Source organism: Mirounga angustirostris, unplaced genomic scaffold, assembly GCF_029215605.1.
Source record: "Mirounga angustirostris isolate CCGP_5_RB_7025 unplaced genomic scaffold, mMirAng1.0.hap1 SCAF_4, whole genome shotgun sequence".
In the NCBI taxonomy this organism is placed as follows: Eukaryota; Metazoa; Chordata; class Mammalia; order Carnivora; family Phocidae; genus Mirounga; species Mirounga angustirostris.
Genome location: NW_026991712.1, coordinates 37,363,932 through 37,391,739, shown reverse-complemented (window position 1 = coordinate 37,391,739; position 27,808 = coordinate 37,363,932). Strand labels below are relative to the sequence as shown.

General features: G+C 33.9%; 1 protein-coding gene across 16 annotated transcripts in view; it reads left to right on the top strand.

Annotated features, from left to right (window-relative positions):
* Positions 1–27,808, top strand: part of VPS13B (vacuolar protein sorting 13 homolog B) — a 768,399-nt gene that overhangs the window by 130,505 nt on the left and 610,086 nt on the right. For all 16 annotated transcript variants that reach the window (XR_010410572.1, XR_010410573.1, XM_064588058.1 and 13 more), the window contains one exon: positions 20,413–20,594. Coding sequence is in view for 14 of the 16 variants with exons in the window: in XM_064588058.1 (XP_064444128.1) it covers positions 20,413–20,594 (182 nt within the window). In the remaining 2 variants the exon portion in view is untranslated. The remainder of the gene's footprint in view (positions 1–20,412; positions 20,595–27,808) is intronic.

Here is a 27,808-nt window from a genome sequence, read left to right as displayed (position 1 = left end):
TAGAATCCCTGTGAGTTAAGAAAAAAATTGGAAAGCTATTTAGAGGTTTGGCTACACCTGAAAATACTATATAATTATAGCAAGCTTTCATAGTACTTTAGAGTTGTGTAGAATGTGGTTTATAAAGTTCTCTATAATGGATTATTATATGTATTATACCCCTGTTTTCATTAACTTAGTTCTCATTTTAAAAATAGAGTATAATTTAAATATAACAAAGTTCAACAATTTTATGTGTACAGATATATACAGTCAGGTAGCCACCAAATTTCTTTCTTGTCTATTTGCGGTCAGCCCCTTTCTCTCTCCCTACATTGGGTCAAATTTTTGGGGAGGGCAGCCGGCTCGTGAAAAAGGGTAATGCCTTTCTTGATTCAGGGAATGATGGATTAGCTTGTTAGCTGGCAAACCCACTGTTCCTTGCTTTGTTGTTCCATTCTTCACCCAAACCCATCAGACAACTGATTCTTTCTCTAGGGCTTCTGGTATTTCTCTAGCACACTGCTGCCAGAGACTGAGGCTCATAGCATTTTCAGTTGCATAATAAAAGATTTTGTACATAGATTTCATACATTCATAAATGAAAGCATTTGTAATTAATAAAGTCTAGATTCACTTCTATTCTCTATTTCTCAACTCCCCAAAAGAGCCATAAATATAATATATATGGATTTATACAATGAAACTACTCTTTCTGATATAAACAAACTGGTAGTTCAGACTTATTAAATAGTAAGTTTTTACATGTACATACACATTCACATATTTTCATTTCATTGAGTGTCTTTTGCTTAGGTAGGTTTTTTAAAAGCATAGTTTAAAGAGAATAATAAAAATGAAAAAGAGAGGGGCGCCTGGGTGGCTCAGTCAGTTAAGTATCTGCCTTTAGCTCAGGTCATGGTCCCAGAGTCCTGGGATCAAGCCCCAGTGTGGGGCTCCCTGCTCAGCAGGGCGTCTGCTTCTCCCTTTGCCCTTTCCCCTGCCCCTCCTCCTGCTCATGCTCTCTCTCTCCAATAAATAAAATCTTCAAAAAAAAATAGAAAAAGAGAAGTAATTTTAACATGTGAGATATCATAGGACTCTATTTTAAGTGACAACAAGCATAATGGTCTAACTCTTTAACAAGGTTAAAACTTTTTAAAAACTTATTTTACTATTGTCTGTGTATTTTAATTTGATTAATTTACGGCCTTGTATTTGTATCAAGGTGAAAATTTGACCTAAATTGCGTTTGCAGTCTGAACTACCAGTTTGTTCATATCAGAAAGAGTAGTTTCACTGTATAAATCCATATATATTTATGGCTCTTTTGGGAGTTGAAAAATAGCGAATAGAAGTATATCTAGATTTTATTAATTATGAATGTTTTCCAGATATGTCATTGATTTTTCTGTAAATTTGTCTTGATTGAATGATTTTTAATAACACATTTTAAAATAAAAAAATACCTCTTAAGTAATCTTTATATGAAGAATAGTCCAGAATCTTAAATTTAATAAAATAACATGATTGGTTCTGAGCATGTTTTCATCAGATGTTCTATTTGTCTCTTTCTTAGCACTAACTTCTAAGTCTCTGCTTGTGCTGTTTTGGGATTTAGTTTGGTTAATTTCAACACTTGGCAATATTTTAGCTACAGTTTTCAATTATGAAATTATAAATCCTGTTATTGTATTACTAATGATTTTATATTTTGCTAATAAAGTACATTTACTTATTTAGAATATTAATGCATTATTGTTTAATATTCCCTTGAAAGAATAATTTTTATGTTAACTCCTCTCAATTTTTATATTTTGTCATGTTGTGGTTCTGATTTTATATAATGTGTTTAAGTAAATGACCAGTTGAAAAATACCTGATTTTATAGTTCTTGAGTATGTGAGTGTGTGGGGGGGAGGATTAAAAAGACATGAGAAACACTACTGTAGGTAAATAACATCTGTCTTTATATCAGAGTTTTCTCTTTGATTTTTCTAAGTAAGTGCATGAAGAGCATGCAACACATGTTAACAACCAGAGAGTGTTGGTCCAATGAGAACAGAAGGTTTTCTTTGATTTTCCTGTTGGAAAACTTGATATTTTCCACATGCAATTTTATGATCAGTTGGGTGTGAAGTTGTATAGGCAAACGTGATTCGTCTCTTGTTAAAAGTTTTAAACTTAGTAAAATAGTTCGTTTAGTGGTACCCAAATGAACATTTATAATTCATTCTTAGATTATTGACTTTAAATTTGATTTTTTGGATATTGGAGAATATTATTACAAGACTTACATCTTTTTCTATGAGAAGAATTATGCTAGCTGTTCCCCCGTATTTGGTTTTGTCTATGTACAACAGCAGGAGAATATTATCTTGTGACAACATTTTATTCTAGTGACAGTATCTTTGAAATACGTCTGTGTTTCATTATTTTTGGGAACTGAAACTTAAGAGTATATTCAAAAGAATTCTAAGTTACTAGTATATTAAAAGGGAAATGTTTTGGTTAGAAATCACTCAATTTAGCTTAAGGTTTTTTATCATTGCCTCTAAATTTCTTAACTGTGTTTGGTTTAATCTCTTTTTATATATTAATTTGAAATTTAGGAACAAATAATCATTGGAGGTCCTCATATGCAAAAGATCGTATAGTGCATACTTAGTGGCAGAAGATGATCTCTAAGAACAGCATCATAATGCTCTTGTATAGCATTTGTACTTCACTAATTCCACTATATACAGGGATTTATTTGAACCTCACAATAAACAAGTCATCTGTTTTTTATTTTATGGACTTGGAAATGAAGGATTAGGGAAGGTGATATGGTGGATCTAGAGAGATAAGTCCCTGGTTCTAGACATCTTTTAGTTAGTCAGTGATGCAGCCACCAGTAATAGCATGTTGGTAACTATTAGCAAGTTCTCAATAATAACTTTGTATTCTTTATTATGATTTATAACTTTAAAAAAATATTGCCAGTTTCCTAGATAAATCTGTTAATACTTAGCTTTTTTCAAGTTTCATCTGATTAATGACTCATTTATTTGTTTTAAAAATAATATTTTGGCACCTATCATGTGAAAACTTGTGTTGTAGACCCTGGAGTCCCATTATGATTAAGATGCAGTCTTCGCTTTTTCTTTCTTGATTATCTAAGTATTTAGAGAGGTGTTTTTTTTCTTAAGGTTTCAAGTTTTTAAAAAAATTCTAGTTAATATATAGGATAATATTGGTTTCAGGAGTAGAATTTAGTGATTCATCACTTACGTATAACACCCAGTGCTCATCACAGGCACCCTCCTTATCACCCATCCCCCACTTAGCCCATTCCCCTGCCCACTTCCCCTCCAGCATCCGTCAGTTCTCTATGGTTGAGTCTCTTTTATGGTTTGCCTCCCTCTCTCTTATTTTTTTCTTTCCCCTATGTTCATCTGTTTTGTTTCTTAAATTCCACATATGAGTGAAATCATATATTTGTCTTTCTCTGACTTATTTCCCTTACCATTATACTCTCTAGTTCCATCTACCTCGTTGCGAATGGCAAGATTTCATTCTTTTTGATGGGGTTGAGTAATATTCCATTGTATATATACACCATATCTTCTTTATCCATTCATCTGTCAATGGACACTTGAGCTCTTTCCATATTTTGGTTACTGTGGATAGTGCTGCTATAAACACTGGGGTGCATGTGCCCCTTTGAATCACTATTTTTGTGTCCTTTGGATAAATACCTAGTAGTGCAATTGCTAGGTTGTAGGGTAGTTCTCTTTTTAACTTTTTGAGGAGCTTTCATACTGTTTTCCAGAGTGCCTGCACCAGTTTGTATTCCTAACAACAGTGTAAGAGGGCTCCCCTATCTCCACATCTTTGTCAACATTTGTTGTTTCCTGTGTTAACTTTACCCATTCTGACAGGTGTGAGGTGATATCTCATTGTAGTTTTGATTTGTATTTCCCTGATGATGAGTGATGTTGAGCATCTTGTCATGGGTCTTAATCACCAGCTAACTCTTATACATCTGTAGCCAGGTTTGTTTGATTGAGTTGTTTTTGGAAGATAATTGTAATTACTTCCTTCTCCAGCCTAAAATACTTTGCTTCTCATAGCTTTTACAGTAAAGATTAAAATCTTTGAAACATTCTGTAATGTCCTCCGTGATCTAGCCCATTCTTGGCTATCTATGTTCATCTGAATAGCTTCCTCCTTAGCCCCTTCCACGTTTTGCCTTTTTCAGTTTCTTTTTTCAGCCAGTTTTTTCGCCATATTGTTTCACTAGTCAATAGCCTAAACAGCTTTTACTTACCCCAAAGGTATTGGAAATTGACACTTTCCTCTGATGAGGTTACATCTCCCTAATATATTCCTTCATGGGATATTGTTTCTGTTTTTCACTGCACTTTTCATAGAAGTGATTTTTACACTGGTTTTGATTATTTAACAGCTTTCCTTTCTTTTTACTTAAACTCCATAAGGACCATCTTTTTCTATAGAGGACATTTATCTTTAAAACCTTGAATCTATTGTAGATAGAAAATAAATACTTACTGACATGCAGCTGGTAATTTCTTCAGTGATTTCATTGTTTTTTTTGGTTGTCTGATTGATGAGGTTTTAGATTGTAAGTATTTTTGACAACCAAGTCTGTCTCCTGTTTACTTACATAATATGTGTAAAATGTGCTCTTGGCCAAAGGAAAAAAACAGTGACTTTAATTACTGAACTTGAACTAAAATTTTAGTGATTTTTCTAATCAGAATTCTCAAGGTTGTGTTTGAATGTTATTACAAACATAAAATATATTCTATAAACACACTTCCCTTCTCTTTTTTCCTGAGTAGGCATTTGACTTAAGTAGGTGAATTGTTTATATTGAATAACTTGTCTAGGAGATGAGGAGAAAATGAAGGGACATTTTGCTCCTTTTGTATTTTGTTTGCTACCATCCATAGTTCATTGTACAATATTGGACATTGTATATTATAATAATCAGAAATTGATTATATTTTTATCTTAGTGATAAGTTTTACTTTTTCTTTTATTATTTAAATTGAAGTAATAGTTTAGAAATTTGAAAAATGGTAAACTTTTTGTATCTAAATATAACAAGATATAATTTGCATTTTATAGTTATTTGCAAATGCTACAGTCATTGTGATTAAAAAATATAATACTGGTGAGGATGTTGTGAAAGGGGTATTCTAATACACTGCTGATGAATGTGAAACTGGATTCAAACTATTATGAAGCGTGAATTAAAAAGATCACTGTAGAAGTGTATGTACTAATGTAGAAAGAGCTTATCTCTGAGAATGTCGTTTAGTCATAAAAAGCAGACTATAGACAGACCCGTACAACACACACACAAACACACATCCCTTAAATTTTAAGTGTATATGAATGCATAAAATCAAAAGAGGCTTGTAGTTGTGTCTGCTAGACTTATAACAAGTAGTTATGTATCGGGGGTGAAGTGGAATCAGAAGAAGGAAAGAGGAGCTTTAGCCTTTCATTTTACCTACTATTTAATTTAAAACAAATTTTTTTCTTTTCATCGAGTATTGATGTATTGTGTAAGGTAAATAGTCATTGAATACAGAAGTAAATACAAATTTCTGAGCTTTTTAAACTGCTTTATTTCTAAGTTGAGTTAGTGAAGTTTTGTACTCATTTTGTTTTGGAAAAAGTGATCTAATCTTATTTTACTGTACAGGATATGAGTAATAACAAAAATACATTTTTGGAACCAATTTGTAGGTTCAAACTTTGCATTTGGGGACTCTATATAAATCTTTAGATCCAGCTGTTGCTGAGGATATTCTTTCATTTGCTATGAGGTGTGTTGATTTTAAGAGGATGGCTGTTCCTCAAGTGTACGTATGGCAAGAATTTTACCTATGAACATGAATGGATTGTTTAAGTTAATTCCTTTACATCGAATAGTAAAATCTATTTCCACATTCTTTATTTAATTTTGAAGGTAGAATTTTCTTTAAAGAAATGTCAGATTGGTCCAGAAATTTCATCAGCTCTGTATTATAATTTGTCAGCAGATGGTATAAGCAGAATCTTTTAAAGTATTCATTAATTAGGGCATATTCATTTTCAATCTTTGCTACTACACAATCAAGACCTACTTGTTTCTATTTCCCTAAATTTATCCTGGAGTTTGTCCAAGTTGAGTTTTAATGAGTTGTTTATTCCACTAGTTACATTAGGATTTATTTTTCCCAAGAGAGTAATGTTTGAATTGATAGTTTTTAAACCTATTCTGTAAAGTGAACATATGTTCAGACTAGGAATTCTCTGATATGTGAAATAAGCATTTGTTAAATAATTTTATTTTCACCAATTTAAATGTTAAAAGGTTGGTTTAGTGATTTTTTTTAAGTAATTCCAGAATTTGTTAGATATTTTTCATATGAACTTGAACTTTTTTTTAAAGAAATAAAATAAATCTATAGTAGCATAAACCACAAGGAAAATTTTATTGTGCATATTCACTACATTTTAATGAGCCTCCCAAATAGCATAAATAAAGTTGTAAAAGCTATTGATCTGTTAAGAAATTTCTGAAGCAAATGTGGTATGATGTTATGGTTAGACAAATTGGGTCTGATGATATGGATATATGGGAATTTATTATTTTTTTATATTTGCTAACCTACTAGAAATATTTCAGAGTTGACCAAAACAAAAGGGAATGAAACCTCTCTTCATTGATACTATTACACTAACAGATACATTGTGTAACATACCATCTTTTGCCAAATTATTTTTAAATAGTTCATTTTAGTTCAAATGCTACTGGAGTACTTAGCAGAAGCTTAATAAAATGTACTTTTATTTGTGGTCAGCTACAGCTGGAAAATAAAACCACAAAAACATGTCCTTCGTGTATGATATAATTTATTTGTTTATTATTGAATTCTGGCTTTTGTACAAAGTGAATTATTTCCTTTGATGTTAAATTGAATCTGAAGGAGAGAATTGCCCCCTACCCTTGGGTATTATTAAATGTAGAATAAATTAATCTTCTGGAATTTGCATAAGTTTAAGTTTTTATTCAAGTCTATGTTACCCGTTTGGGAACCATTTTATGTAACATATGATGGCTTGAAAGTTAGAATACCATATACGGTAGCTTAATTTGTTATGAAATAATAAAGCTCACTTGTAAAAAGAATCCCAACTTCAGTTTTGCCTTATAAATGATTATTGCTATAGTTATAAGAACATGGCTCTTGCTACACCATAGGACTTTCTATAATGTTTCTAACTGAAGATAGTGTAGCTAATTTAATTGTACATTTTTATATTGTAGGTATTCCAATTTTTTTTTTCTTACTATCATTCGTACATTTTTTTTGGTCAGGAATTTTGAGAACATAATATAGAGAGAAATACCTCTCTATTTTTAAATGCTTATTAAAATAAAAATGATTTACAAAATGGTTGCAATGTTAAGAAAACAAAAGGAACAATATGACATTATAAATTTGTAAATTGGGTCCTTTTTGTTTTTCCTTCTATTTCTTTTGATGTCTGCTCTTTTACCTGTTTGGTTTATAGAATCTCTTATTCAGTGCATATTTGTTTCTTGATCTATTCATTTCAGTCCTTTGGCTTTGTGGCAGAGTGTGATCAGGATTGTGGATTGAAGGGTAAATCTAGGTAGAGCCACATATTGCTATTACATATTTGAAAATTGTATGGATAAGGTGATATGTGTCTTATTAATGTGCGACTGTATATTTAAATTGCCTGACATGCTAATTGAGAGAGCTGGGTGATTTTCTTTTTGTTGTTTTGATATTTTTGAGTGAGAGAAAGCAATATTTACTTAGATCACTGTTCCTAGGAACAGAGTTCTGAGTACTTAAGGGAGATTTTTTTTGTTTTAATGAAATAAAATCCACATGATACAACATTCACCATTTTAATTATTTTAAATTGTACTATTCTTTGGTTTTTAGTATTTTTACACCATTTTGCTGTCATCGTCATTATCTGATTACAGAAAATTTTCAGAACTCGAAAAGAAACTCTGTCTCCATGATTTTAGACATTTCATATGAACAAAATCATACAATATGTGGCATTTTCTGCCTGGCTTCTCTCATTTATCATGCTTTCAAGGTTTATCTGTGCTGTAGCAATTATTACTACTCCATTCCTTTTAATCGCCAAATAATATTCTTTTGTATGGATATATACCACATTTTGTTAATCCATTTCTCAGTTGGATTGTTTGGTTGGGTTGTTCAAATTTGAGCTGTTGAGAATAATGCTGCTATGAACGTGCATTTATGAGTTTTTATATGAACATAATCTCAGTTCTCTTGGGTATATATGTAGCGATATTAATTGCTGGGTCATATAGTAACTCTATATTTACTTTTTTGATGAACTGCCAGATTGTTTTGCACAATGGCTTTAGTGTTATACATTCTTTCCTCCATTGTACGATGGTTACAATTCTTTTCCATCCTTGCCAACACTTGTTATTTTTCATTTTTTTTCCTTTTATATAACTATCCTTGTGGGTGTGAAGTGGCAGCTCAATATAGTTTTAATTTTCATTTCCGAAATGATGTTGAGTATTTTTTAATGTGTGTCTTGGCCATTTGTGTATCTTCTTTAGAGAAATGTCTATTCATGTTCTAGTTCATTTGTTTTTTGTTTTTTAAGATTTTATTTGAGAGCGAGAAACAGCATGAAGGAGCGAGTGAGCATGAGCCAGGGGCAAAGAGGAGAGGGAGAGGGAGAAGCAGGCTCCCCCTTGAGCAGGGAGCCTGCTGCGGGGCTCGATCCCAGGACCCTGAGATTATGACCTAAGCTGAAGGCAGATGCTTAACTGGCTGAGCCACCCAGGCGCCCCTGTTCTAGTTCATTTTTAAATTGGCCTGTATATCTTTTTGTTGAGTTGTGGGAGTTTCTTTTTCTTTTCTTTTTTTTTTTTTGAGAATTTATTTGTTTGAGTCAGAGAACATGAATTGGCGGAGGGGCAGAAGGAGAGGAGGAGCAAGAAGCAGACTCCCTACTGATCAGGGAGTCTGATGCGGGGTTCTGTCCCAGGACCCTGGGATCATGACCTGAGCTAAAGGCGCTTAACCGACTGAGCCACCCAGGCGGCCCAGTTGGGAGTTCTTTACATATTCTGGACAGTAGACTCTTTTACATACATGATTTACAAATATTTTCTTCCATTTTATTATCTTTTCACTTTCTGGATAGTAGCCTTTGATACACAAAATTTTGATGAGGTCCAATTTATCTTTGTCTTTTATTTATTTTTATTTTTTGCTTTTTCTTTTGGTATGATATTTATGAAACTTCTTAATCTAAGATCATGAATATTTACAACTATGTTTCTAAGAGTTTATAGTTTTATTTTTTTGATCAATTTTGACTTAATTTTCATATATAATGTAAGGTAGGGGTCCAACTTCATTCTTTTATATTTGGGTATCCATTTGTTCCTGGAGATTATTCATTCCCTAGTGACAGATGGTAATTACACTTACTGCAGTGAGTATTGAGTAATGTATAGAATTGTCAAATCATGATGTTATACACCTGAAACTAATGTAATATTGTATGTTAACTATACATCAATTAAAAAAAAGAGTATTTATTCCCCAATGATTGGTCTTGACACCCTTATCAGAAATCAATTGGACATAGACATGGGGGTTTATTTCTAGACTGTCAGTTCTAGGTCACTGATTTATATGTCTATCCTTGTGCCAGTATGACACTGTTTTGTTTATTTTTGTGCTAAGTTTTGAAATTGTGAAGTGTAAGTCTTTGAACTTTGTTCTTAAGATTGTTTTGATTATTCAGGGTTCTTTGCAAGTCCATATGAATTTTAGGATTAGTTTATTCATTTAAAATAGACACCTAGGATTTTTATAGGAATTGAATTGAATCTATAAATCAGTTTGGGAAGTACTGCCTTTTGAATAATCAATTTTTCAATCCATAAACATCTCTAACCATTTATTTAGATCCCTTCTTTAATTTCTTTCAACAATGCTTTGTTGATTTCAGTGCAACAGTCTTGTACTTCTTTGTTAAGTTATTCCTAAGTATTTTATTCTTTTTGTTGCTATTGTAAATGGAATTGTTTTCTTTATTTCCTTTTCAGGTTGTCATTGTAAGTGTAAATATATAACTAATTTTTGTGTAATTACCTTGTGTCTTAGAACTTAGTTGAATTATTAGCTTTAACAGGGGTGTGTGTGTTCTTTAGGGTTTCCAATATATAAGATTATGTCATTTGTAAGTAGTGGTAGTTTTACTTCTTCCTTTACACTTTTTTAAAATTTATTTTTAATTAATTTATTTTTAAAGATTTTATTTATTTGAGAGAGAGAGAGGGAATGAGAGAGAGAGCACATGAGAAGGGGGAGGGTCAGAGGGAGAAGCAGACTCCCTGCCTAGCAGGGAGCCTGATGCGGGACTCGATCCAGGGACTCCAGGATCATGACCTGAGCCAAGGGCAGTTGCTCAACCAAGTGAGCCATCCAGGAGCCCCTCCAGTTTTTTTTTTAGATTTTATGTCTTTATGTGAGTGAGAGTGAGTGTGCATGCGTGAGTGGGAGAGGGGGAGAGGGAGAGGGAGAAGCAGACTCTCCACTGAGTAGGGAGCCCGTCGCAGGGCTCAATCCCAGGACCCTGCGATCATGACCTTAGCTGAAGGCAGATGCTTAACCAACTGAGTCACCCAGGCGCCACTCTTCCTTTACACTTTGAAGGCCCTTTTACTTATTTTTCTTGCCTAATTTCTTGGCTAGAACCTATACTACAATGTTGAATAAAATGGCAAAAACAGAGATCCTTTCCTTTTCCCTGATCTTGGAGAGCAAACCTTTACTAAGTATGATGTTAGTTGTGTGTTTTTCATAAATGTCCTATATCATATTGAGGAATTTGCCTTCATTCTTTGTTGAGTATTTAAATCATGCAAGACTATTGGATATTTGTCAAAGGCTTTTTCTTTGTCAGTTGAGATGTACATGATTTTTCCGCTTCTGTAAATATGGTGTATTGCATTGATTGATTTTCTAATGTTGAAACGCTCTTTTATTTCTGGGAAAAATACTAGTTGTCACATTGTGTAATGTTTTAATTGCTTCTGATATGTTAGTATTTCCTGAGGATTTTTGTTCACAAAGGATATTGGTGTGTTTTTTTCTTGTCTTTGTCTAGCTTTGGTATTAAGGTAACATTGGCCTTACAGAAGGAATTAGGTTCCCTCCTCTGCTATTTTTTGCAGGAGTTTGAAAAGGACTGCTATTATTCTTTAAAAGTGTGGTAGAATTCATCAGTGAAGGCTTCTGGTCTTGGACATAACTTTCTTGAGACTTCTACTTCATTTTTGAAGGATAGTTTTGCTGGAATTGTAATTGTTGATTGATAGTCTTTCTTTTTGCACTGTGAATATTTCATCCACTGCCACGTGGCTTCCATGGTTTCTGATTGGGAATGCCTTCAAAACTCAACCAGTCAGTTGACAATTCAGCCTTCTTTTCTTGAGCAGACTTTGAAAGTCAGTGGGGGGTGAGAGCTCAAGGCCTTTCTCTGGTCTTTGCTCTGCAAGTGCACAGCCCCTGAGTGTGTGTATGGCCTTCCATATTCTCAGGAAGACTTTGGAACTTTTTAACCTTTTCATTCTCTAAAGCAACACTTCCCAGACTCCCCTCTCGAGATACTGGTTAATCTGTTTTTTGCCCCTTCTCTTATCCCTTGTCCCAGGAAGTAAAGACTAATGCAATACATTTGCCTGTAAATGTTTTCTACAAATGCTCCTGGGTAGTGTTTTTTTTTGTTGTTTTTTTTTAGTGTTGGGAAAGTTCTGAATTAAAAGAGATAAAGTAAGCTCATTGAGTTGATCCTCCAGGTAGCTACCAGACAGGTCAAAGCAAAACCCACAATTCCTTGTGAATAAGGTCTGTTTTCTCTCTTAACCACTACTTGGACTGGGAATGTGGACTATTAAATGCCACTGCTGGGCTGAAGGGTAGGGGATTCAATATGGGTAAGTAAAAACACCACAAAACTCACTGATCTGAGATTGAGATGCATTTTTTTTTTTTTAAGTGTTCCCTGTTTGTTGCCGGCTTTTGGTTAGTTTCCAGAGTTTTGAAAAAGTTAACTCTTGAGAGTTTTTGCCAGATTTTTGTGGCTTTTATGGAGAGATAGACTAGTGTACCTTACTCTGCCATTTTTGCTGATGCCATTCCTCTTTAGGGAGGTTTTAAGTGAAGTTTATTTCAATGAGGAGGTAAGAAATTGATAATCCAGTGTTGGGGCAGGGAGTGGAGGTAGATTGATACATTTAATGCTGATATTTTGGCTTTTTTTTTAAAATTTTTTGAGAGAGAGAGCCAACACACACACTTGTGCACATGCACACATGGTGGGGGAGAAGGGGCAGAGAGAGAGCGTGAATCTCAAGCATGCTCCATGCCCAGTGTAGAGCCTGTCATAGGGCTCCAACTCAAGACCCTGAGCTGAAATCAAGTCAGACACTTAACTGACTGAGCCACCCAGACACCCCGATATCTTGGCATTTTAAAAATGTTTTATGAAATTAATTCATTTTGACATAGTTTAGGATTTCCTTAATTGATTCTGGAAATACTATAATTTCTTAAAAAATTAAAAAAAATAGATTTCCCTAAATATAATACAGATTTCTCAAAGGACCAAGCCAAACAATATAGATATTTATATAGGGAAAGGAAAAGATAACATCAATCATCTTCCACTCTCATCTTACAGAAATAACTAGTAAAAATTCTAGACAGAACTTTTGTTTTTTTTTTTTAAGATTTTATTTATTTGACAGAGAGAGACACAGCGAGAGAGAGAAGGCAAGCAGGGGGAGTGGGAGAGGGAGAAGCAGGCCTCTCGCTGAGCAAGCAGCCTGATGCAGGCTTGATCCCAGGACCCTAGGATCAGGACCTGAGCCAAGGCAGGCGCTTAACAACTGAGCCACCCAGGCGCCCCTCTAGACAGAACTTTTAATGTCAACATATAGATACATGCAGACATACTTTTATGTGTGGGTGACCATATTGTAATGCAACTGTATATCTCTTTACTCACCCGTATTTCATGATAGCTTTTCAACAGTGAGATTGTCTTATGCTTAGGCTATTTTAAATATTTTAAATATCATGGCAAATAGAGTTAAAAGTGAAAATTCCTTTCAGGTAGTCCTAGAAGATGAATTAGAGTCAGAGAGGTTTTGCTAATCTGACAGGTTAAAAGAGTTCAGCATTGTTTTAATTTGAATTTCCTCTTTTTGCTGGGGAGGCTTAGAATTTTTTCATGTTTATTGGTCATGCCTGTTTTCATATTCTGTAAGTTTCCTGTTAATGTTTTTGGACCATTTTTGAAGTAGGATAACTTTTTTTTTCTTTAAATAAAACATTTTTTTTTAATGAAATGATTCATGTTCTTCAGGATTCAGCTTAAATCAAATGCCTGCATTTTTCCTCCAGACTTCTTTTGGGTGTATCTCACAGGAATGTTTATACAACATTGTTTTAGCATTTATTATGTTAAATTATGATTACTGGTTTAATTGTCTTCCAAGTGGACTCTGAATTCTTTGAATGTTAAGACAGTTCCTATCTCTTCAGATTTTAGCAAAGAGTCTTGTATCTATTAAATGTTACTGATTTTCAGTTATCTGTGGTAGATTGGGCAGGGGTTATTATACTTGTTTTTTTTTTTAATATGTACTTGTTTTTTAAAGAGGAAGGAAAGTGAAGCTCAGTAAAGTTTATGTAATTCTTTTTCTAAAAGCATAAAAAAGTGATTTAGTCACAATCGGACCATAGATTTTTAAAATTTCATGTCCTGCATCTAGTACCTTATATGAAAAACTTTGAAAGTAGGGTGAAAAATTAGATATTTAAAAATACAAATAAATTCAGGAAATTGAGCACTCTGGAGTCAGGCTTAGATGAAGTCTCAAGGTCAATGGCTGTATAAAGCCTATTCAGGTATTTCTTATGGGTAGAACCCATAGAAAACCAATTGAATTAGTGAATTAGGTTATTATCAAACTGCAACAGCCACATTGGCCTCCTTGCCATTGCCTGGATTTGCCAGCCCAGTTCCACCTCGGGAACTTTTCATAGACTGTTTATTTGCTTGAAACACTTTCTAGAGATACTTACCTGTCTCTCAACCTCCTTCAAGTCGGCTTGATTTTGCTTGGAATTAGATCTTTTTTTTTTTTTTTTTAATAAAATCTACACACTTTTATGAAATTGCTTCCTCTTCAGTTCCTATTTCGTGTTCTACTTTTTATATTTCCAGTTGCATTTGTATTCTAACTTGCTCATATTATTTATGATTATATGTATTGATTTCTTTTTATCTGCCTTCCCACTAGACTGTAAGCTCTGTGAGGACACTAGGATTTTAATTTTTCGTTTTGTTCGTGATATCTTAAAATGGCTAAGATACTTCCTAAGTAGCTAATACATGACTGCAGCAGAGTAGGCAATTAGTAGATATTTGCTGATTTTATAGATTTCTGGAGAATTAGCTTTAACATGAAGCTTGAAGACAGACCTGATCTCGGGCCAAAACAGTTGAAATCCCAGCATCAACGTTTTGGCTCTTTTTTTTTTTTTTTTTTAAATAGACATAGGAACTACAAAGTAATACCCCAATCTTGACTATGAAGGGTATTAGGTTTATTAGTGTGGAAGTTGTTGGCTGCAATAGCAGTGGCTACAAAAGGAGCCCATTGACTTGAAAGATGACTGAAATTAAAGCATACCTGGAAATAAAAAGGTAATCATTGACAGGAGATTCGATCTGTATCCCAAGCATATAGGGCTATTGCTTGAAATTTTCTGTTCCTCTAGTGGTGAGTTACACACATTGCTTTTACTAGACAGCAGTGGGCAGATTAGGGAGGATAATAGAAAGTAGGAGAAACTCTGGAGAAGTCCTGGTACCTCCACATTACCCATAGTATTTTTTATCTTTTTGGTATAACTTTACTGGTATAATGAGCATTCTTTTTTTTTTTTTTTTTAAAGATTTTTATTTATTTATTTAACAGAGATAGAGAGCACAAGTAGTCAGAGTGGTAGACAGAGGGAGAGGGAGAAGCAGGCTCTCCGCAGAGCAGGGAGCCCGATGCGGGGCTTGATCCCAGGACCCTGGGATCATGACAAGAGCCGCAGGCAGCCGCTTAACTGACTGAGCCACCCAGGCGCCCCGATAATGAACATTCTTAATCAGTATTTTCTGTGATTCATTGTACGCTTAGTATGTAGATTTAAGTCTTTATTTTAGGCAAGATTTTTTTTTTAGATATTTCTGTGTACTATTTGTTTTGCTCTTTTCTCCAGGAACACTTGATTAGGTATATAAATTGTAGACTGACCTTTTCTGTAATCTAGCTCAGTGTTCTTTTCTAAAATCACTTGATAACTTTTCAAAAAATACATTTTGTTTGACTTTGTGAATTTTTTGTCCTGTTTCTGTTTTATGTTTTCTTTAATTTCCAAGTATTTGAGCATTTTACAGATACCTTTTATTCATTTGTAGTTAAATTACATAGCAATCAAGCATATACACTTTTTATGATATCATCTTTTAATTTTACTGATGCTTGTTTTTGTGGACTAAATGTAGCCTGCCTTGATGAATGCATATTTTGCTGTTGTTGGGATGGGTGTGTCGTGTAAAGTATCAGGCCAAGTTAATTGATTGTATTGTTTGTCTTTTTTTTATCTTTATGACTTTTTCTTTTTACTTGTTTTAGCACTTACTGAGTGTTGAATCTCCAGTTTTTGGATTTGTGGATTTCTAATTTATCTTTTTAAAAATTTAAATAAGTTAACATACAATAAATATTATATTTGTTTCAGGTGTACAACATAGTGATTTGACATTTATATATAGAATGATGCTTGAACATGACTGGTTCAGACTGCTCAGGTCCACTAATACATGGATTGTTTTTGATAAATACAGTGTAGTCCTGTAAATGTATTTTCTTATGATTTTTTAATACTTTCTTTAGCTTACTTTATTGTAAGAGTACAATATATAATACATGCACAAAATATGTGTTAATCCGCTGTTCATGCTATTGGTAAGGTTTACAGTCAATAATAGGCTATTAGTACTTAAGTTTTTGTGGAGTCAAAAGTTATATGTGAATTTTTGACTGCATAGGGGTCAGTGGCCCAATCCCTCTATTGTTGAAGCATCAACTGTACATTATGAAATGATCAACATGATAAGGCTAGCTAATATCTGTCATCATACAAAGCTTGTATAATCTTATTGATTATATGCCCTGTGCTGTACTTTACATCACTGTGACTTTTTTGTAACTGGAAGTTTGTACCTTTTAATCCCCTTCACCTATTTTGCCCTTCTTTCCCTGCTCCCTGCCCCAGGAACCAACAGTTTGTTCTCTGTATTGAAGAGTCTCCTTCTGTTTTGTTTGTTCATTTTTTTTGTTTTGTTTTTACATTCCACTTTTTTTGTGAAATCACATGGTATTTATCTATCTCTATCTGACTTACTTCACTTGGCATAACACCCATTCATGTTGTCACAAATGGCAAGATTACTTTTTTTCTTTTTAATGGAAATGGAATTGCTGGATCTTATTGTAGTTCTGTTTTTAATTTTTTGAAGAACCTCTATACTCTTTTCCATAATAGCTGTACCACTTTACTTTCCCATAAACAGTGTAGGAGAGTTCTTTTTCCTGCCTCATTCTTGCTAACGCTTGTTTGCTTATTATTTATTTTTAATAATAGTCATTCTGACAGGTATAAGGTGGTATCTCATTTTGGTTTTGATTTGCATTTCCCTAATGATTAGGGATGACTGTCTTTTTAAAAAATTTTTATTTATTCTTTTTTTATTATGTTAATCACCATACATTACATCATTAGTTTTTGATGTAGTGTTCCATGATTCATTGTTTGCGTATAACACCGAGTGCTCCATTCAGAATGTGCCCTCTTTAATAACCATCACTAGGCTAACCCATGCCCCCACCCCCTTCCCCTCTAGAACCATCAGTTTGTTTCTCAGGGTCCATAGTCTCTCATGGTTCAGCTCCCCCTCCAATTTCCCCCCCACTGTCTTTTTTTTTTTTTAATAAAGATTTTATTTATTCATTTGAGACAGAGCACAAGCAGGGGGAGGGGAAGAGGGAGAGGGAGAAGCAGACTCCCCGCTGAGCAGGGAACCCAATGTGGGGTTTTTTCCCAGGACCCTGGGATCATGACCTGAGCTGAAGGCAGATGCTTAACCATCTGAGCCACCCAGGCACCCATGATGACTGTCTTTTTATGTGTCTGTTGCCTATCTGTATGTCCCTTTGGAAAAATGTTTATTTATGGCCTCTGCCCATTTTTTAATTGCATTTGGTTTTTTGTTTTGTTTTTTTTTTTTGGTGTTGAGTTGTAGGAGTTCTTTATATATTTTGGATTCTAACCTTTTATTGGATCTCTCATTTGCAAATATTTTCTTCCATTGAGTAGGTGGCCTTTTTGTTTTGTTGATGGTTTCCTTTGCTGTGTGAAAGCTTTGTATGTTAATGCAGTCCCAATAGTTTATTTTTGCTTTTGTTCTCCTTGCCAGAAGAGACGCATCTAGAAAAATGTTTCTATGGCCAGTGTCAAAGAAATTATGTTCTGTGTTCTCTCTCGCTCTCTTTTTTTGAGAGAGAGCGAGCGAGTGAGAGAGCCTGCACTCACCCACAAGCCAGGGTTTGGGGTGGGGGGGAAGGACAGAGGGAGAGGGAGAGAGAGGATCTTAAGCAGGCTCCATGCCCAGCATGGAGCTCGATGCAGGGCTTGATCTCACGACCTGAGCCGAAACCAAGCATCAATGCTTAACTGACTGAGTCACCCAGGTGCCCCTCACCTATGTTCTCCTGTTGGGTTTTTATGGTTTCAGGTCTCACATTTAGATCTTTAATTCATTTTCAGTTTATTTTTGTGTATGGTGTAAACAGGTGGTCCAGTCTTACTCTTTTGCATGTAGCTGTCCAATTTTGCCAACACCATTTATTGAAGAGACTGTCGTTTTTCCATTGGCCATATAGTTGTGGGTTCATTTCTGGGTTTTCTATTCTATTCCATTGATCTATGTGTCTATTTTTGTGCCGGTACCATACTATTTTGATTACTGTAGGTTTGTAGTATAGTTTAAAATCAGGGCATGTGATATCTCTACCTTTGTTCCTCTTTCTCAAGAATGCATGGACTAGGGCGCCTGGGTGGCTCAGTTGGTTAAGCGACGGCCTTCAGCTCAGGTCATGATCCTGGAGTTCCGGGATCGAGTCCCGCATCGGGCTCCCTGCTCGGCGGGGAGTCTGTTTCTCCCTCTGACCCTCCTCCCTCTCATGCTCTCTCTCATTCTCTCTCAAATAAAATCTTAAAAAAAAAAAAAAAAAAGAAAAAAAAAAAAAAGAATGCATGGACTATTTGGTCTTTTGTGGTTCCATACAAATTTTAGGATTATTTAAATTCTGTGAAAAATACCATTGGTATTTTGATAGGGATTGCATTGAAAATGTAGATTGCTTTGGGTGGTATGGACTTTTAACCATATTAATCCTTTGAAGATACAACAATATATAATTTATATATATTAACAGCATATGTTAATAAAATTCTTTCATCAGCATGGTATATCTTTCCATTTATTTCTGTCATTTTTAATTTCTTTCATGAATGTGTAAGGTTTTTAGAGTACAGTTTTTTACTTCCTTGGTTAAATTTATTCTTAGGTATTATTTTTGATCCAGTTGTAAATGTATTTTCTTAATTTCTCTTTTGGGGTGCCTGGGTGACCCCATCAGTTAAGCATCTGCCTTTGGCTTGGGGTCATGATTGTAGGGTCCTGGGATTGTGTTGGGCTCCCTGCTCAGTGGGGAGTCTGCTTCTCCCCCTCCCTCTGTCTCTTCCCCTCACTTGTGCTCCCTTGCTCGTTCTCAAATAAAAAAAAAAAATTCTTTTTCTGCTAGTTCATTATTAGTGTACAGAAATGCAACAGGTTTCCACGTATTTTGTATCCTGCAGCTTTACTGAATTTATTTATTAAAAATTTTTTTTTTGCTGGATTCCTTAGGATTTTCTATATTATTGTATCATGTCATCTGCAAATAGTGACAGTTTTACTTTTAACATACCAAATTGGATACCTTTTTAAAATTTTTCTCATGTGGTTGCTGTGGCTGGTATTTCCGAGACTATGTTGAAGAAAAGTGGCAAAAGTGGGTACCCTTGCCTTGTTCTGATCTTAGGAGAAAAGCTTTCAGCTTTTCACCATTGTGTGTGATGTTAGCTATGGAATTGACATATATGGTCTTTGTTATGGAGAAGCATGTTTCCTATATACTCACTTTGTTCAGAGTTTTTATCATACGGATGTTGAATTTTGTCACCTTTTCTGCCTCTAATGAGATGATAGTGTGATTTTTATCCTTATCTTTATTAATATGGTGTATAATGTTTATTGGTTTGTTGATTTTCAACCATCTTAGCATCCCTGAAAGGAATCCTACTTGATCATGGCTTCTGAGGTTTTTATATAAGAGATGCTCAGTACTCTGTGTGGATATTGTTGGCAAGATGATAAAGGTAGAGGTTTATGGGGTTGAGAGAGTAGGGTGACTGAGTCTACCATAGTAGCATTCTAATTTTTTTTCTTTCTCTTGATTTTTCTTTTTTCCACTTTACCTTGCATATTTCATTAACTTTATCGTCTTGTTGTTCGCAGACCTATTATTTTCTTACTTTGAAGCTTTGCTATTTGGAAAATTTAATTATATAAGGTACCTCATTCAAAGAAATAACCAGATGAGTAAGTCATTGGTGAATTAGATATTTCAGGGCAGAGATTCTAAAAAAATTTTTCTCTTACTGTCAAATAGGAACCTGGGTATAATGTAAATATTTCATAAAAACTTACGAGAGGAAGTACAGGATAGAGGGCTCTGGATTAGAATCCCTGGATTTAAATTTTTGTATTTTTACTCTGAGTTAATAGATACAAGATGTTTAGAACAATGCAGAACTGGTAGTAAATTTTCGTAAATGTTAACTAGTATTATTTTCATTGTTATCTTTGAAGATTGTCTCAGTTGAAAAATTATAATTGAACAGTGTGTTGTGTGTGTGTGTGTGTTTGTGTATGAATGAATGTGTATGTATGGACACTACTTTTGTGTTTTTATTTTTTAAGTTTCTGAAATAGTGAAATTTAAATTGTGAAATTGCGTATCTATTTGATTTAATTATATTTAAAATATTTTGAATGTCTACTTTTTTTCTTACAACCTAGTTCATTTTTTATGTTGCTATTTGTAAATGCTATTTACTATACTCTTATTCTTTCTCTTTTCTTATGCAGGGCCAAAAGATCTCAGATTGCTATAACTGAAGGTATATTTGAACTTCCAAATCTCACAATTCAAGCTACAAGAGCACAGACACTTCTGCTGCAAGCAATATATCAAAGCTGGTCTCATATTGGAAATGTCAACTCTTTATCAGTGAATGAAGCTTTGATGAATGAAGTTTTCCAAACTATAGGTGAGAACACAATCTTCTTGGCAAGTATTTGGTAAATTCTTATTAGTGGTGACTAATATTTTCTTATTCAAATCCGTAAGTATAGCCTGCTGAACTTAAATTGTGTACTATATTTCTGTGCAAGTGATATTTACAGCTCCTGTGTAAAAGTCAGGATATGAGCCATTCAGTTTCATTCCCTGCCACCAATTTCTGAATGTATTTTATAGTTTCAGGAGGTTCTTTTTTACCAGCTTCTTGCACAGTTAACCCTTTTGCCTTACATGGATAACTTCTGAGGGGATCAATGTAATGTGTATGTTTGAAATGATAACCAAATCAGGTATAAGTACGGTATGCTTGATTATGCTGGTAAATATGAATAAAATTCTTGATCATAATATTTTAAGCCTTGGTAAGCAAATTAATCCTTTTTTAAAAATTTAAATTCAATTAATTAACATATAGTGTATTATTAGTTCCAGAGGTAGAGTTCAGTGATTCATCAGTCTTATATAATACCCGGTGCTCATTACATCACATGCCCTCCTTAATGTCCATCACCCAGTTAGCCCATCCCCCACAAATTAACCGTTTTGTGTGAAAAACATTAATTTTACACCTTGACTGAATGAGTTAACTATTAAAAATAAAAATTCTGCTTTGATGCCAGTGTAGGAGATGTTATCTTTATCTTGTCATTTATTTTGCAGGTAAAAAATTTACAGAAGGTTTGCCTTTTTTTTTAGTTGTCTCAGTTTAAAATAATCATCTTTCTTTTGTCAGTAACACAAAAGTAGCTTTTAAAGAATATATTTTTATTAAATGTAATCATCCTTATAAATAATAACCTGTGAAATTTCTACTTAATTTGCATATGAAAATAAGACATTGGCTTTTTTGTTCTAATATGATGCTTTTGAAGGTTTTAATTTCAGACCTTACTATGGGAGAATATATTATAAATTCTAAAAAAAACAATAAAAAAAGCATTATAATCAGAGGACTTTTTTTGAAATGCCTAATGACTAATGTAAAATTTTATATAGTTGTGTGTTGTCAGGTTTTAGGATTCTGTAAAGAGTGACAAGGCAAATGTTTCATCATTTGGGGTTTATGAAAGGCCTTTAAATTCTTTGAGTCCTCTGAAATAGTGTACAAATTTTAGTGTGTGTATGAACACATAACCCTCCTCCCACACATATATACATATTTATAATCTTTTTAAATTGATTCTTTTATTAAATGTAGCAAATCTATCCCTCAGTCTTTTGACTTAAATCTATTTTTTCTTATATTATCATAGTTATAATTAACTTTCTTTTGTTTGGCATTTGCCTGTACTACTTCTTGCATTCTTTTACTTAAAAACTGTTTTTATGATTTAGGTGTATGTCTTGGAAAGAGCATATAGCTAGATATTTTAAATGAAGTTTTATAGTCTTTTAGCTAGTAAATTTAATCCGTTTAGGTTGGTGTGATTGTTTTGTGACTTTGTTTCTCTCATCTTACTGTTTATCTCTTTTTGTACTTTTTAAACTATGTTTTGTAAAAAATTGCTGTTACTTTATTTTTTCCATCTCTGCTTTTTGGAATTTGTATGTTGCTATTGAATTATTAGCTTAAAAAATAACTGCTGCTTGGGAAAAAACTTGTGGTCATTATCTTCAAAAAGTGAAACGTTAAGGGGCGGCACCTGATCTCAGGGCTGTGAGATTGAGCCCCACATTGAACTCTGCACTCAGCACAGAGTCTGCTTGAGATTCTCTCTCCCCCTCCTGCTCCCCCCCCCGCCCCACTTGGGTGCACGCGCTCTCTAAAATAAATAAGTAAATAAATAAATAAAATCTTAAAAAAAAAAAAAAGTTAAATGTAGAGTTACTGTATGACTCAGCAATTTTACTTGCAGGTATACACAGAAAATTGAAACTATATATGTACCAAAATCTTGTACGTGAATGTTCATAGCATTATTTTTTTTGCATGTAATTATTGTTAAAAAATTTTACATATTTAAGGTATTCATATGGTTGTTTTGATATACATGGTGCAGTGATTACTTACAATCAAGGTAATTAACCTATATGTTTCCTCACAGTTACTATTTTTTTTAATGTGGTATGAGTACACAAAATCTGTCTTAGCAAATTTCTAGTATACAGTATTAACTATAGTCATCATGGCTGTACATCATATTTATAGGACTTACTCATTCTATATAACTGCAATTTTGTACCGTTTAACCAACATCTCATTTCCCCCATCTTCTTGCACCTGCTAACCACTGTTATTTCTCTTCTCTGCTTCTATGAATTCACCTTTTTTAGATCCCACATATAAAGGAGATCACAAAGCATTATTCTTAATAGCCAAAAGGTTGAAACAACACAAATGTCTATTAACTGATGAATGGATAAACAAAAATATTCTACATCTGTACAGTGGAATATTTTTCAAATGTAAAAACGCATGCAGTACTGATACCTGCTATAATATGGAGGAACCTTGAAACACCATGCTAGGTATAAGAAGCCAGATGCAAAAAGTCACATATTATGATTCCATTTATGTGGAATGCTTACAATAGGCAAATCCATAGAGACAGAAAGTAGATTAATAGTTGCCAGAGTCTGGGGAAAAAGAGGAATGGGGAGTGACTATTAGATGGGTTTTTTTTGTTTGTTTGTTTTTTTGGGTGGTAAGAATGTTCTGGAATTAGATAGTGCTGAAATTTTTACACTTGTGAATATACTAAATTGCACATAATTGTATACATATTAAAAGGATGATATTTGTTATATTTATCTCATTCAAAAAAAACCTTTTTAAATTGTTGAATATTTAAGTAGACTGCATTATTATGTGCTATGGTCTGAGTGTCTTTATGCCCCCCAATTCATATGTTGAAATTCTAATGCCCAATATCATGGTATTAGGTAATTGGGGGCCTTTGGAAGATTATTAGATCATGAGGATGGAGTCCTTATGAAATTAATGTCTGTATAAAAGAGGCTCGTGAGTGTTCCCTTGCCCTATCAACTATGTGAGGACACGCCAAGAAGTTGGTAGTCTGCAGCCCAGAAGAGGTTTTTGCCAGAACCCGACCATGCTGGCACCTTGATCTTGGACTTTCAACCTCAGGAATGAGAAATAAATTTCTATTACTTATAGGTTGCCCAGTCTGTGGTATTTTGTTAGAGCAGCCTGAATGGACTAAGATGTTATGTTATTGCCATTCATATGGCCATAATCTTATGTGGAGTCACTGTACAAAATCTCTTCTTTTAGGTCCTTACCCATAAAGCCTACAGTGAGGCCTTCATTGGCCATAGTGTTTATCACAGTCTGAAATTATCTAATTCATTTCTTTCTTTCTTTTCTTTCTTTTTTTCTTTCCTTTCCTTTTTTCTTTTCTTTTCTTTTCTTTTCTTTTCTTTTCTTTTCTTTTCTTTTCTTTTCTTTTCTTTCTTTCTTCCTTTCCTTCCTTTCCTTCCTTTCCTTCCTTGTCAAATTTCTGTTTCCAAAGTGATGTTCTCTCCAGAGCTTTTTTGGTTTACTGTCTCACAATATTAACCTACCTTTATTTAAAATTTTTGTTTTTGTCAACTGGCTTAGATTGCCTGAAAATTCATATTAATAAGCAGGTGATGGTGTTATTTACTGTTACAATTTCCCTATTTTCTAGCCAAACTAATTCCATATTTCCTTTTCTGAATTTATCAAATGGATTGTGCTATGATAAAACATCTTATTTAAAATTTCTTACTCTGAAAATATTCTGTCCTAACAGAATACTGGCGCAGATATTACAAAATGGATCAGACAAGTAACTACAGGTTCAGTGATTCATAACCTGATGTTTTGTCATTGAGAAACCTAAAATTAGTGGAAATAATTTTTTACAGATTAGAGGAAGTGAGGAAAATGGAATCATGTTAGGAAGTTTCCCCTCTTTGCCAAGGAATTTTATTTTTTATCAAATTAAGCAGCTATAAAATTGATAATAGATTAATTAAAAGGATCAGCTAAACCATTTTTAAAGGGCCAGGTTTCCAAGTGTCCAGTTTTCTTATATCTTTTTGCACTCCCCAAACTTATTGTTTATTATATTCTTAGTAAAGTGCTTGTAGTATTGTCTTCAAATTTTCTATCTTAAGATCCAAGAGGTACATATTTAATGTGTTAAGTTTTAGCATTTTATTATCGTGCATCTGTGAGGTGTCAATAGTCAGTACTCAGCACTGTTTAATATGCTTGTTTTAAGCATGTGATCTTTTGCCTTACATCACAACTGATTCTCATTTACTATGTTAATGAAGTGGTTATGCTATGTATGTTCTTGGGCCCCTCAAATTTACATTCTCATAATGTGTGAAGTTCCATTCTGTAGTTGGTTGTAAGCCAAGCACTTCTTGTCAACATTTGTGCCTCACCTTCCATCATAATCTTGTGCTTTTAGCTTACCTTCCTACTAGGCTACCTACTGTCTTGTTATTGGTAGTTAATAACCCACAGCATCCAATTTCTCTTGTCCTTCACCTAGTGGCTTTTCCCTCTTTTTATATTGAACATATTGAACATAATTTTGGTTTGATAATGTTCTTCTGCAGTATCCTTTTTTCTTAGATGTCTATTTCTTTAACACAGTACAAGTCAACGCAAGTCTTTTACTTTGGATTTAACACTATATTAATTATATTCTACTTGTTCTTCCAAAAAATGACATTCTTTTCCACATTCATGCCTTTGCCCATGTTTACTTTCTTCCCCTATGCCAGAAACATTATACCTTGGTTTCTTTTTTTTCTTTAAAAATTAATTTATTTTTATTCCACTGGTCCACCTTTGTTTCTGTTTTTTTACATTTTATTTTAATTCCAGTGTTGTTAACATACAGTGTTATATTAGCTTCAGGTGTACAATATGGTTATTCAGCAATTCTATTCATTACTCAGTGCTCATAAGTGCACTTCTTAATCCCCATCACTTACTTCACCCATTCACCCATCCATCTCCCCTTTGATAACCATCAGTTTGTTCTCTGTAGTTAAGAGTCTGTTTCTTGGTTTGTCTTTTTTTCTTTACATATATGTTTTGTTTCTTAAATTCCACATGAGTGAAATCATTTGGTATTTGTCTTTCTCTGACTTATTTCACTTAGTATTATATTCTCTAGCTCCATCCATGTTGTTGCAAATGGCAAGATTTCATTCTTTTCAGGCTGAGTAATATTCCTATCTCTCTCCCTCTCCATCCATCCATCCATCCATCCATCCATCCATCCATCCATCCATACACACACACAGATACCACATCTTCTTTCTCCTTTCATCTATGGATGGACATTTGGGCTGCTTCCATAGTTTGGCTATTGTAAATAATGCTGCAGTAAACATAGAGGTGCATGCATCCCTTCGAATTAGTGTTTTTGTATTCTTTGTGTAAATACCCAGTTGTGTGATTGCTGGGTCATAGGGTAGTTCTAATTTTAACTTTTTCAGGATCCTCCATACTGTTACTGTATGGCTGCACCAGTTTGCATTCCCACCAACAGTGTAAGAGGGTTTCCCTTTCCCACATTCTCACCAACACCTATTGTTTCTTGTGTTGTTGATTTTAGCCAAATCTGACAGGTGTGAGGTGATCTCTTATTGTAGTTTTAATTTGCCTTTCCCTGATGATGAGTGATGTTGAGCATCTTTTCATGTGGCTGTTGGCCATCTATGTCTTCTTTGGAAAAATGTCTATTCATGTTTTCTGCTCATTTTTCAGTTATTTGATTTTCAGGGTGGTTTTTTGGGTGTTGAGTTATATAAGTTCTTTATGTATTTTGGATACTAACCCTCTATCATATATGTCATTTTCAAGTATCTTCTCCCATTCTGTAGGTTGCCTTTTAGTTTTGTTGATTGTTTCCTTTGCTGTGTAGAAGCTTTTTATTTTGACGGAACCTCCAAAATTTATTTTTGCTTTTGTTTTCCTTGCCTCAGGAGATCTATCTAGAAAGAAGTTACTATGGCCGACGTCAGAGAAATTACTGCCTGTGTTCTCTCAGATTTTTATGGTTTCAGGTCTTGCATTTAGGTCTTTCATCCATTTTGAATTTATTTTTGTGTATGGTGTAAGAAAGTGGTCCAGTTTCATTCTTTTACATGTTGCTGTCCAGTTTTCCCAACACTATTTGTTGACTAGACTATCTCTTTTCCATTGGATATTCTTTCCTGTTTTGTCAAAGATTAGTTGAGCACAGAATTGTGGGTTCATTTCTGGGTTCTCTATTCTGTTCCATTGATGTATGAGTCTGTTTTTATGCTAGTACCATTCCGTTTTGATTATTACAGCTTTGTTATATAACTTGATGTCTGGAATTGTGATGCCTCCAGTTTTGTTTTTCTTTTTCAAGATTGCTTTGGCTATTCAGGGTCTTTTGTGGTTCCATACAAATTTTAGGATTGTTTGTTCTAGTTCTGTGAAGAAAGCTGTTAGTATTTTGATAGGGATTACATTAAATGTGTAGATTGCTTTGGGTAGTATAGACGTTTTAACAGTATTTGTTCTTCCAACCCATGAACATGGAATGTCTTTCCATTTCTTTGTGTCATCTTCAGTTTAATCATTGTTTTATAGTTTCCAGAGTCCAGATCTTTCACCTCTTTAAGTTTATTCCTAGGTATTTTATTGTTTTTGATGCAATTATAAATGGGATTGTTTTCTTAACTTCATTTTCTGTTGCTTCATTATTAGTGTATAGGAACGCAACAGGTTTCTGTATGATCATTTCATGTCCTGTGACTTTACTGAATTCATTTATGAGTTCTAGTCATTTGTTGGTGGAATTTTTAGGGTTTTCTATATATAGTATTGTGTCATCTGCAAATAGAGTTTTACTTCATCCTTACTGATTTGGATGCCTTTTATTTCTTTATGTGTCTAATTGCTGTGGCTTGGACTTCAGTAGTATGTTGAATGAAAGTGGTGAGAATGGACATCCTTGTCTTGTTCTTGACCTTATGAGTATGATGTTGACTGTGGGCTTTTCATATAAGGTCTTTATTATGGTGAGGTATGTTCCTTCTAGACTTACTTTGTATAGGGTTTTTATTGTGAATCGATGTTGTAGTTTGTTTGTTTTTCTGCAACTATTGAAATGATCATATATATTTTTTAAGATTTTATTTATTTGAGAGAGAGAGAGGGAGAGTATGTATATGAGCAGGGGAGAGGGAGGAGCAGAG